Here is a 13967-nt window from a genome sequence, read left to right on the forward strand (position 1 = left end):
ATAAAATATCCAATTTCATATGTGAAATAAGTCAAGACTTCCAAGTTCAAGGTAAGATTTCTGATACAAAATAAAACAAAACAGAACAAAACAAAACAAAATAAAACAAAAGAACGAGAAAATGTTCTCTTTACTATAGCATGTTTTCAAAAAAAGATAATGAAATAGTCCGAAGCCATTTGAATAGGCTGAATGTATGTGAATTAAATATGTATTTAATGTCTGTTCCTTGACATCGGTAGAAAATATTGTATTTGAATTTAGAACAGCATATATATTCTAGATCTGCAAAATATTAGTAGTTCTACTTTAAAGCATGGAGGAAATGTAGACTTTCCCCTTGATATTAGGGGATGTCGTATAAGATCAGAAACATTTGTCCTGCAGAGGGCCAAAGTTTGAAACCTTAGATAGGTTCTGTAACTTGCGGAGAAAATTGTTTTACCCTTAAACGTACATTGGATTTAATGTCCCTTTCGTCTAGACATAACAACGCAATAACCTATCTAATATAGCCAAATGGTAGCACACATTAGCCAGGGTTTTACTGCCAAATGGTGGAAATACAATTACGAACATATCTCTATACCCTAGGTGACTTTCAATGAAAATTAAAAAAAAGTGATTCAATTACTGGTAAACATCAAACATGCATAGCGTTTGATTAAAAAAAAATGGCTTCTTAAACGGTTTTCTATTTGATAATATTTTATTAATAATCAAAATTTTGGTTTTTTGGCATGTCTTTAGATGACATAAGAAACACGGGGAAACATGTCCCAACACAACAAACAGATAATTTGTACATGTGTGAATCTGGTGAATATATCTTAAATGCTTTTCTATGTGACTCTGTGGATGACTGTGTCTCTGGTGATGATGAGCGGAATTGTTGTAAGTATAATCTTGAACCTTTTTAACAATAATAATGTTCAAAACGAACAAAAAAGACACACTTTTTCGAAAATTAAGATCCAAATGACAAAACTTGAACATAGTTAAACATGTTAATTGCACAGTTCATTGACAACATATTTCCTAAAAAGACCCTGCACATAATTAGCAAATAACAGAGTTTATCGCGCATTTCAATGTTTAAATGACGAGATGTAGTGTGATAACTAATTCGACAACTACACAACAAAGATTTAAAACAAATCAGTGTAAGCAGTTATAGGCAACCGAACGGCCTAAAACAATTTTAAAAAACTAAATACCGTAAGAACCGCTATAAAAGACCTCGACCTATAAATAGTGACGCTTTTAAATTAAGAAAGCGTGAACAATTTGCTAGAAGCAAATATGATAGACATGATCCAACGACAAACACTATTCTACAGGCTCCTGAATTACGACAGACACCTAAATAAAGTGGCGGGGTTAGAACGCTAAACAAACAAAACACGTTTTGTGCATATATCATGCGTTAACGCTTTCATATAATTCTATTGTGACTAAAAATACAAGAAGTGACAGAGGTAATTTCACTACGGACTTAGTATCGTCCGAAATTTTTTTTAAGGGTTTTACCACTAAAACAGCAAGCTATGTATACAAGAACGTCTAAACGAGTGGCAACTCTATGACAGATCACCAGTGGATGTAGTACATGGCTAAAAACACATATTTATAATTCTGAGAAAGTAACTCAAGATCCTTTATGACGAAATTCTAGCTAGCCCGCAATCAATTCCATCTTCATGCCTAATTTAGAATTACTGTGTTGCAACTTCATATTTTTCTGACAAGGAAAGGTAATACTAGGCCATCGAAAGCTGATTTCTAAGTCCTCGAGTTTTCTTGTGCGCTGCACACATTGCTTGCAGTGATGTCTCGATATCTGAATAGCATGAGCTTGAAACCCAATACAATACAGACAAAGCTTACATACAAGGCAATAACTCAGATATCAGCAAAAAAAGGTTAATAAATTTTAATGTTCATTCTAGCAGACCCCTATAATTTCATGATCTAAATAACAAAACCAGTTAAAGATACGTTGACAACGTGACAATCCACGATAATAATTGGTAGCAAGTAAAAATATGACATAACACCTCCTGAAATCTCTTGCAGCATCAATAGATACCACGGACCAGTTTACCTGTGATGATGGCAGCCGTATATCAATAAGTCTTTATTGTGACTTTATACTTCATTGCAAGGATGGGTCGGATGAAAATACTTGTGGTAAAAGGCTTAATTGTATACATGTAGTCTGTTTATTAAATTTTAAAAAAAAGAGAGATTTTTAAATTACAGGTACTTTGGATTAATTCTTAATCATGCGGTAGCAATTGTCCTGCATGTAAATTACGAATTCAAATATTCACGGGAGCAAAAATGTTATTAATGCTTTTATGCAGACTATGGCAGATCCAAGAAATCAAACATAATTTTTTGTTTTAAATCCCTTTGAAAATTGGTATTAACGGAAAAAAACATATTCAGTGCATCGGATATAAAGTTGTTAGCGTCAATTCCTTAGTTACAAATGTCAATCAATTCAAAGAAGAACCTGAACGACCTAATCTATGAACTAAATTGAAAACAAAATAACAAATGCAGTGGTAACAACGAATGGTTTCGGAATGAAATAATAGTTTGGCATTTGCCATTAAATTTAAAAAAGTTTTTTTTTCTTTAATTGAGTGATTTTAATTTGAAAATGAATACCAATAATTATGTAAGTATCTAAGCACTGTGTATTAGAAAAAGAATGTTATTCATGATTTAAAAATTCTATACTATTCATGACTGATTTTTTTCGAGGAAACTTTGGTCAATTTTTTTTAGAGAGACGAGCCTGTTCACCTGATGAATGGCAATGTACCAACAGACAATGTATAACCAACCAACAAAGATGCGACTTTGTGGAAAATTGTTTTGACAAGTCCGATGAAATTGATTGTGGTAAATGCATGCATAATTTATTTTTGAAGATCAATGTTAAATCGTATGTGATATGTGTGGTTTTCAGAATTTCCTGCTGAGTTGGAGTGCCATTGATGGCGTTTGTTTGTGTTCTGATCTTTGATCAGGTTTTATGGCTCGTTTATACAGTCTCTGTTGCCATTCTTAAGTTACTTTTGTTCAGAAAAGATATGCAAAATCCACAAGACTAAATTAAATACAATCTTCTTACTAATAATAAGCTGAATAAACGGTGTTAGATTTAAGTGCGTTTCGAAATTTAAGCATTAATAACCCACATATTTTTTTCATTACTTAAGTATAGCAAAATTACATTAAAAATGAGGCAAAAGATACCACAGAAGATGATATGACGAAATTACCCGAAAACCACTATTACAAATTGATAATCTACAATATGCTACATAAAGAAACAAAGATTGAGCAACATGACCCAAATCAAAAACCTTTATTGACAATGGTGAGAACATTTTTGGTGATGCATCTAATTCGGTGATATCACGATAGAGAATAAGAGAACGAGGAAGTAGTAACGGCAATTAGAACATCTCCTTGGTGGTTTGAATTTGTGGCACATATTTCCGATAACATTCAACAAATTTGTGAAGGCGTCCGTAAAATGTTCGAAAGGGTGTCTTAAACTTTACCACTTCGAACCCTTTACTCAATATCTTTCTTTGGAAACAGAAACCTAGATCTAAGGACATAAATGTAACATAACAGATAAATACTCAATATAAAGACAATGCTCAAATGTTGCTACATATAAATTGATAGTTCACATTTCGTAAACTGGTAAACGCGCGCGTGGGTGTTAAATACATATATATGCTAACCATGTAAATATTTTTCATGTCATAAATACCAAAATGTGTTCCTCGACTCGAGTGTCTTCTACATATGTTCTTGATAGATTTTTTTTGTCAGCATTTTCATAATAGTTATCGAAATAATTGAGATTAACTTGCGGACTGCTTAAGCATTTTTTTTCCACATATGACCATTTTTTTATTTAACATTAGTTACAAATATAAACAACAGAAAAACAAACTTACATTAACGAATGTAGATATCTACTTTCAAATTCTTTTTTGGTTTAACTGTCAAGATCAGCTAGCTACCCAATCGTTATTGGTTTGACAACCATGTATAAAATTTTAGATTTTTAATATCCTAGTTGGATTCGTCTTGAAAAACGTAAAACCATTATCTTTTGCTTTGCGACTTTACCGTCGATATCATTAACCTTTAAGATTGTTTTTAAAAGTAGTACATAAATTTTTCAGAAACATGCAGATTGGACAGTTTTCAATGTTACGATCAACAATGTATACCATCAACAAGAGTTTGTGACGGAATGATTGATTGCAGTGGACTTTTTCACGAGGACGAATCTGAAGACTGTCTACAAAAAAGACAACATACTTGCAAAGATTGGTGGGCCGGTGGGAAAAAAAGGACTGGAGCATACCTTATTGATTTATATCTAAATGGTAAGATATTTTACCTGTATATATTTCAAAAAATATTCATGTTATTATTGATGATAGTTCTTATCAGATATCTAAAAAAAAATCAACCTCATTTTATGTTTGAAATTATTAAAAACACATGATTATAAAATTAAAACTTAACATGCTATGCATCATGTGCATGGAAAACAGCCCGTTTTATCCGGTTTGGAACCAGTCTACCAATTTCAAAAAGGGAAACAATTTGTTTTCAGATTGAGTAATAACCGAATCAAATTGATGATTAGCATATACAATGTATGTCATAATTCAATAATGTTAAATAATGTAGATTTAGACCCAGACGAAATAATTAACATTTTCAACAAAGTCCAATAAAAAAAAGTAATTTATCTTCCACTTGGCAATGATGACGTCATGAGTTGTATAGTTAGAATGAAAGTTTGCTCCATCAATAGGTCAAAGTCATTGTAAAAAACATACAACACTAGCTAACAGCTTTTCTTACTAATACATGTAATATAGAATTTACTTGAATAAACATACTTACATGTAACAGTTACTGTAAATGGAGTTCGTATTTAAAAAAATACCTATCTTCTAAGATGGTAAATATGTACACATAACCATTATTTATTTTAGAGAGTGCTTTGGTAGAATGCATATTCCAAGAGTCAAAAGATCAGATTCATATAACAACAGTTGTCCACCATGATAATGAGGAATCGGTTACTGTAAGAGAAGATTTCAACATTACGCCCATATATTTTGCCAGTGATGACCATATTCTTAAACTAACACAAATGGAAAAATGCCAACAGGCCATTGGAGTCAAATGTCATTTCTCACAAAGCATGATATATAGATCATCTCTAGATGGAAGAGAGATACACAATAAACAGAATCAAAGCAACTGTGGATGTCCGTTCGTCGGAAATTGTAATTCTCAGTAAGATGTATTTTTATAATATGAGATCAGGAAAGAAAAGAGATTCTACGGTCACATTGTAAAATATAATTATTAAACCGACAACATGATGATAAGTCTGAGATACGACCAGCCACAATAACAAAGCATTTTATATACATATATAAAGCTATTCCATTGCTTACTATAAAGCCTTTTTCAACTGATTTTTATTATGTGTTATGATTTGTGCTGATATACCATTTTTCGATGTTTGGTACCACCGAAAAGCATATTTAACACGCTCACATATATTTTGTACGTGCATGTTCAAAATTATGAGCCTGTTTTTAAGGTTTAAGGTTGTTGCTGAACATTATATGAATTAAATGTTTTGTTAATTGTTTGTTCATAAATATGACAATTGAGATCGTTTGAAATGTTTTATATTTGTCATTTCGGACCTTTTATATCTTTTCATACAATGTGTGGTTAGATTATTGTTGAAGGCAGTAACGTGGAACTATTGTTGCTATCAATATACAATATCGGGTCACTAGTGGCTAGCTGTTTCCTTGGCATTCAAACCATATCTTTCTATTTTATATTGCATAAAACAAAGGATCGAGATCACAAACTGGACTGAAATCAGATGTTTCGGACGGCTAAGCAGTTATTAATCTAAAGGGCTATTTTGTAGTATTTTCTTTGAAATTTTTACATTTATCCATCATTCCAAAAAATAGTTTGGATTATATGTAAGATAGGGACAGAAGATACAAATCATTAAATGGACAATAAAAAACATTGTTGATGAACAAAGTATATAAAACACTTCCTTCAGGCGATACAATTCATCTAACACAGAAACTATGACTGGGCAAAACGAACCCAATCGAAACTGAAAATAAAGACATGTGTGTCGGAAGTGTCAGAAAATAGTTCCTCACAAGACAAGATAAACATTAGTAAAATATGTCATTCTACGGCGTCAAAAAAAGTAAATAGGACGGGATTACGATTTCAACATTTATAAACACGCAAAACAAGAAAGGAATATGTTCTCTTTATCAAACGAACAATTGTATCTACATTAAGAAACTTAACAATAATATTATTATCTGTTATTGTATTTCTATCTCTAAGTACTGAAACCCAAACTGCAAAATTTAACACATACACTTTGTGACATTTACTGTTATCAAAGTTTGTTTCTGTAAACGTACATTTTTGCTTAAACGGTTTCTACACTCTATCGATATATTTTGCTATCCTGATGATAATGTATTTTGTATTTTGTATTTGTTTGATAGACAGCACGTGCAATATGTTAACTTTTAAAGGTGCTACTGTGGCAAAGAACCACATTCCTGGTACTTAGCTGATGATAACGAAATAAGATCAGACGTTGGTGTTCTAAAAAACAATACTGATCTACCCGTTAAAACAATACAGTTACGTGATGAATGGAAATCAGATGTCGATTCTTACTTTCAAGTTCATCTAGGGCCACTAAAATGTGAAGAAGGTAATTTATAAACTAAATGAAATATCATCAAAATTATCAGGAACTGGTTTTTCTTTAACAGTATCCATCAATAAATTCCAATTGCAAATAAATTTCAATTTAAAATAAAATTGCTGAATATAAATATTAAGAGAAACTATGATATACGCAAATAAGAGCTCAACAGAACGACCCATAAACCGGCAAGCGTTCATAAACAGGTGTTCAACATTAGACCAGCGTCAATGCAATACGTCAAACTGTAAATATTGTCATATATAGAAACAGCTATAAAAATATTTGCTGAATCTATAAGAAATAAAGTCAACACTTGACAACCCTTGGATATGAGTTAATCTGATTTTCATTTGTTTGGATAGTCGAATAAAATTAATGTTTTGGAGGAAAATATGATACATTTTAAATATTTTCGTGATACAAAGAGCTTGGGTAAATCAAGTTTTAAATAGCCCAATAGATGATATATAGTCAAAATGATCCATAATGACTCTCTGAATTAAGCAAACTATCGAAAAGATATGATAGAAACATTAAAATTCAATTATATTTCAACACATTTAATGCAAAATTTCATAGCGAGACAATCTTTCATTTGCAGTTCTATGCTCTACTGACGGAGCCACAGCGATTCTTATTCATGATGTGTTTATAAAGGAGCTATATAGGAACAATTTAGCGATGTTTCACTTTTTGTCATTAAAAAATTTGTTTTTATTTATAAAGGACACAACAAACCAATTTCATTTTTGAGGGAAAAACTTTTATAAAATTACAACAATAACAAAAAAACATAACTTTTTTGAGGGTTTGAAATGTCCTTCTGGGGGGATTCCCTGTTTTTCCCACCAAACACACCCTAAATTCCGCATTTTCTGCTTTCATCCTTTTCGGGAGGTTAAATTAACTATTTATCACACATATCATGATATATAAAAATCGAGATATTGATCAAAAAGCATTTTTATTTTTTGTTTTTATAGTAAATTTTATTCTTTCGGCATTTTAAAAGATGGCCCTTCAGTGAAAAATAAACAGGGAAAAATTGCCCTACCTCTTTGTTCATTGTTGTTGAACACTTACAAAATTGTATCTCTGAGAAAAATATCTTTTATGATAACGTGACAAAAAATGAATATATAACAATGTATATGTTTCAATAATGTTTTTCACAGTACTAAACAAACCTTTTCTCTAAGTGACTTACGTTATCGACATTATTTTCGTTGACACTGAAATGTTACAATCCAGTAAACGCGTAAAATATTCACATTGTATAAACATAACTTCATTTTCGTTTTCTGGTTATGAGCATGATTTGTCACAACATTTTTATACTGCTATTAACAACAACAACAAATGAAAACGAACTACATAACCATTCGCTTTCTGGTTTTGTTTTAAGAATCCGTCTGTTTTATAAATTCGTGACAATAATGTGTCAGTTGATCAATCGACTATGTTTATTTCGTCTTTTCGAGGATAACCATTATTTTTATAACTTCTCATATACACTATCTTATATTCTTTGATTACATCAAGGCACTCATGAAAGATAGTGTAATATTCAAAAAACATTTACACTATTTGATAAACATGATACAGTTTCCAAAACCTTAACAATGTTCAATACATTTCAGATGTTGCAATAGTGTCAACTGTTTATTTATGCAGTAGAGGTCAGAGTGTACCATCGAATGTACTTTGTCTGTTAGATTATGACGAAAGAGGAGAAATTGTTGGCTGTAGAGACCTGTCGCATCTATCTAACTGTGGTAAATTAACTGGTTCCACATTTCAACTAAATGTAGAAAGTCTCCCTACAAAATGTGTCAAGCTAAAAGCAATTAGAGCAACGAGTTTGCCAACATAAGGTCGGTTACTGCTGGTCAAGTATCAGACTAGTAGGCTACCCATCATCAAGTAGCCATTGCTTCAGTTTTAGCATAGTTGAAAAGATACATGCTATTTGTAAATGTTTATTTCAGAAATCATGTACCTAAAATACAGAATTTAATTTACAAACAATCAAACATGACACAATATACAACCGAAACCACAAACGAAAAATCATGAATAAACACAACAGAAAACCATCTGAAATAAATTTTGATTACTGTAAAATGTATTACTCACTAACTTATTTATGTTAGAAAAAAGTGATATTGACAATAGTAAAGTTTTGTATGTGGTATGGGTTTTGATCATCGTTAAATATCGCAAGGTAACCTATAGTTGATATCTTCAACGTCATTTGGTCTCTTGTGGAGAGTTTTCTCATTGATAACCATACATTGTACCAGATCTTTCTTTTCTATATTGTTAAATTATAGGAAGAAAGTTATTTTTCAGAAAAGTTCCTTTGTCCTCCAGGATACTTTAAGTGTCAAAATAGTTACTGCATTCCTCCAAAGCTGTTTTGCAATGGAATTCAGGATTGCCCACGAGGCGAAGATGAATATAATTGTAGTAAGTTAAGACACTATAGAAAAAAATGAACTGACAAGATCTTATTTTCTTTATTAACTTTTTTCTTATATTGGTTAAAAATGTTATTTAACTTTTTTTCTTTGAATCTTTGACAAACAAGCTAAAGGAAGATGATTAAGTATTTAATACCAAAACACGTGTTGCACGTTTCCATACTGATACGGTAAAATTCTATATATTTTCTGTATTCCACAGGCAAACCTTTATGTAGTGGTCTTTTTAGATGTCACAGTAGTCATTTGTGTTTAAATCCAGACAAACGTTGTAATGGATTTGCTGATTGCCCAAAATTTGATGACGAACTACTCTGTCATACAGAATGTGCAGGAACTTGTAAATGCCACGGTTTCACAAGAAAGTGTATATTTGAAAACATTTCTGAAATTTCATTTGTTTCTGAAATTCGAAAAATTGACTTGAGCCTGTCAAATTTATCATCGTCTACTTTAAAACTCAAGGCAAATATCCTTTTGGCAGAATTGAATGTATCTTCGACAGAGCTTAACGATCTTAAACGATTAGAGTTTGGTCAATTTCATAACCTGCTTATCTTGGACATATCTTTTAACCAGTTGACAGCTATCCCAAAACATGCTTTCAGAGGATTAACCCATTTAAAAAGTATTCTTCTATTAGGTAACCATTTTCTTGAAAATATTTACCCCGAATCATTTTCTGGATTAGATAGTTTGCCTATGATATCGCTTCGAGAAAATAATCTTTATATATTGATAGAACATACTTTTATTGGTTTAACAAACTTACAATCTCTTAATCTCACTGACAACAAAATAAAAATGGTTGAAGATCGCAGTTTTGCAAGTTTAGGAAACTTGAAAATTCTAGACATTAGACGAAATAAAATAACAACATTTCAGAAAAGTATTTTTGAAGGTCTAATCAATCTTAAGAAACTATACTCAGATGCCTTCGTATTTTGTTGCCTTAGACCGGATTCTGTAAAAGAGGAAGATTGTTTACCAGCCAGAGACGAGTTCTCATCATGCTCCGACATGATGAGAAATGATATACTTAGAACGTGCTTATGGATCATCGGTATATGTGGTTTGTTTGGAAACTTATTTGTTCTTGCTTACCGCATTATTTACGACCGAAAATCGTTGTCAAAGAGTTATGGCATTTTCATAACTAGTCTAGGAACTTCAGACTGTTTGATGGGTATGTATATGTTGACAATAGCATCAGCCGATGTAATGTTTCGTGGAAATTACGTTTGGAATGACCTGTCATGGCGGTATGGAGTCGCTTGTAAAATAGCTGGAATATTATCTACAGTGTCTAGTGAAAGTTCGGTAGTATTTCTCTTTCTAATAACTATCGATCGATTTATCGCGGTTAGATATCCATTTGGCGAAATAAGATTTGGAAAAAAATCAGCAAAACGTATATCTGTTGTTGTTTTCCTTACCTCATTTATACTTGCCGTTGTCCCATTATTTCCTGGATCATATTTCGACGGAAATTTCTATTCACGGTCTGCAGTTTGTCTTGCACTACCACTAACCAGAGATAAACCGAATGGCTGGGAATATTCTTTTGGGATTTTCATTGTATTTAATTTTATCTTATTCTTGATAATCGCTGTTACACAGTTAGTGATATATAAAGAAGTTACAAATCCGATTCAGATTAGATCCACCAAGAAAAACCAGGACTTAACAATTGCAAGAAAACTTTTCCTTGTTGTATTCAGCGACTTTTTATGTTGGTTTCCAGTTGGCGTAATGGGTAAGAAATGCTATATAGATAAATTTGGGTAGATTGGTAACAATTTCCGTTAACATTTCATTTCCGTTATGTAAGGTTGAATAAATTGTACCTAAGGAAACAAATTTCCAGCATAGTGTCCATATAACGCTAATTGAATGAGAAACCAGAGAGATAAACGGACAAACAATAATAGAAGTAAACGAACACCCACCATTTATACGATATCTTTGGAAACTCACAATTCAATCAAAAACCCAGATATTCATATCTTCCTAAGTGGTAAAGATAACGCAATGTAACAATAAACATGTTACGTATAATGACATGAGGATAAAAATTATATTCAAAAATATTTGGAAAAGGACTTGAAGATATAACGAAAGGTAAAATAGATTTACGATTATCTTTTCTTTTCGAACATGTATACTTATAGAATAAGAATAATATTTCAGACGTATATATAACGCAACATATATAACTTTAGATGTCAATAACTCTCTTTAAGTAGATATAAATGAATTTGTGGTTTATTATAATGAAACAAATCAAAGTTTCACAAGTTAACTTTTGTTCATATTTTTACTCAAGATAAAGTGTACCAATCTGACAAAAAATATCTTTAAAACAAACTATCGGTAGGTGTTAATGTAGGAAAGTTTCACTATTTTTTTTATTTTTGCTTTTTGTAAATACAAAATTATTTGACACGGTTAAGTTTGATTTTAATTATTTTTTTAAAATGCATCGATATTTTCCACTTGTATCATTGTTTTAGAAAACAATTTCAAAACGAGACTTAAAAGTCAGAAGAATACATTATTAAGACACATACAATGCGGGTATATATTTTTTAGCTTAATCCATTCATTATACTTTAATAGGAATTGAGAAAAAATACAGACACAGTTTTTAGTCAGATTTTCCATAATTCTTTTAAATTGGGCATCGTTAATTAAGATGTTTTATTGAATTATACATGCAAACATCGTGTCCTTCAAACAGAAATGTAAAAATGCTTAGTAGTGAATCATAACTTTCAGAGCTTATATCGACCATGATTTAGGTCATAACAATTTGAATAATAAAGACTAATCTTTTGCTACAATTGCAGGATTAATGGCACTACGAGGACATTCCATTCCTGCTGAGGTTTATGCCTGGACTGCCGTATTTATCTTGCCAATAAACTCCGCCTTGAATCCTTTCCTGTATACCTTTGCATCTATCAGAGGAAACGTAAGTATCTAAAACTTTTGTCGCTTGTATTTTCCCTTTTCTATCTTCAGCCCTTTTGAAGAAGCCAGCGCTTCTGTGTTGACATGATTGATCATCGTGTTGATCATTGATGTGGTCATCATCATAAATAAACTTTTCACAAAATTTATTTGCAATGTAAGTCTAATTGTCTAGAGCATGAATACAAATACATTAGCCGTCTATGACCGACCTGTTAAGCAATGTATGTTCTAAATGCTCTTCAACATGTTCAACTTCGTTCTTTATTTGACCTTTCTGATTTTCTTAATTCGAGCGTTACTGGTAAGAATTTTTAAGTAGAAAAGTGCGTCTAACAAAAACAGTTTTAATCCTGATATCTACATTGAGTTTATTTAATACGCTGGGGATTTAAAATAAAATGACATTACTGTGTACTTTAACTGATTTAATGGAGAGTCAGACACAGACAAAACGAATATGTACCTACCTAAAGTTTAGTACTGATGCAGAAATTTAAAGCTTTCAGAAAAAAATACTTTATAAAAAAAAGATTGATTTAAAGCTTGACAATGTAAATTAAAAATGCATGGAAACAAATTAACTATCAAACATCATAAGAAAATGTAATCCACTTGCATAAACATTTCCCCTATATTGTAGGAATATTCCATAACAAACTCCAACGACATACATTTGACATATAAATCACTACTTAACCTATCTGTACGCACACACAACAGTGCATGTATTTCTTCTTTTTTTCCAGAGGAGTTTTCAGCAAAAGAGGACATACCACACTGGGAATCTGAATTCGAAAGAATCAAACGGTAAAATTTGAAACTATAAGGGACCGAAATATACAATTTATATGACCAAAGTAACGCTTTGTTGAATATAATCCAGTAGCTGTTATATGCGTCAACGAATAAAAAAATCAAAGGGGTTTTGCAAAATATTTCCCTGCATAATAGAATAAAATACTGTCAATTATCAGTTGTTAAACATAAGTTGTACAAAATGATAGGCAAGCAAACAAAAATGAAACAATTCAATATACGACTGCTTTGCAGACGTTATGATTTGTATAAGGCTAGTATTCAGCGCTTTTCCAAGTTTTCATTTAAATTTGGCAAGTCAATTATAATGTCACAATCATAAAATGAGTAGCTTATTTCAGCAATGAAATAACGCTGCATCTATAACTGACGACAAATCACCAGCCTCATCAAGCTCTTCCAAATAAAATTCTAGTTATGTTGACCAAGTTACATTTGCAATAATCTGCATTATCCTAAAACTGATGTAAAAGAGGGACGAAAAATACCAGAGGGCAGCAAACTCATAAAGAGGTAAAGATCACTTAATTTAGTTTTAATTAATCGTCACACTTGTTTGCTTGTCATTTATCACCTACTGATACAATTGCAGCTTCCAGTAGCACTGCACAAGGCAAAGGCAAAGGCAAAGTTATTTACAATGAAAGTACAGAAGATGATGTTATGGTGGATAAAATCGCGGAAACAGTCGAAAAATTACTTCATGAGAAAAGAATCAAGGAAGACGAAGCGCAATATATAATAAGCAAACTGACCAATACCACAGACAACAATAGCATAACTAGGAATAGGGTAATAACATATCTGCACATATAATAAATGTTTTGCATGTGTAGTTTATGGTCTATTTCATA

At 31.5% G+C, this 13967-nt stretch overlaps 1 protein-coding gene across 1 annotated transcript; it reads left to right on the forward strand.

Annotated features, from left to right (window-relative positions):
- The first annotated feature begins 5060 nt into the window (after positions 1 to 5060).
- LOC143083057 (uncharacterized) lies at positions 5061 to 13115 on the forward strand. Its single transcript, XM_076259584.1, has 8 exons — positions 5061 to 5355; positions 6657 to 6841; positions 8479 to 8613; positions 9191 to 9307; positions 9524 to 9661; positions 9965 to 11077; positions 12171 to 12295; positions 13044 to 13115. The coding sequence occupies exons 1-8, from the start codon at positions 5210 to 5212 to the stop codon at positions 13113 to 13115; spliced, it is 2031 nt and encodes a 676-aa protein (XP_076115699.1). The 5' UTR covers positions 5061 to 5209.
- The last annotated feature ends 852 nt before the right edge of the window (positions 13116 to 13967 follow it).

The sequence above is a fragment of the Mytilus galloprovincialis genome, chromosome 1, assembly GCF_965363235.1.
Source record: "Mytilus galloprovincialis chromosome 1, xbMytGall1.hap1.1, whole genome shotgun sequence".
Classification (NCBI taxonomy): Eukaryota; Metazoa; Mollusca; class Bivalvia; order Mytilida; family Mytilidae; genus Mytilus; species Mytilus galloprovincialis.

Coding starts and splice junctions, on each gene's coding strand:
- LOC143083057 (XM_076259584.1), top strand. CDS start 5,210: ATGGAAAAATGCCAACAGGCCATTGGAGTCAAATGTCATTTCTCACAA. Junction 8,614..9,190: donor GTCGCATCTATCTAACTGTG/GTAAATTAACTG, acceptor GTTATTTTTCAG/AAAAGTTCCTTTGTCCTCCA. Junction 9,308..9,523: donor CGAAGATGAATATAATTGTA/GTAAGTTAAGAC, acceptor TGTATTCCACAG/GCAAACCTTTATGTAGTGGT.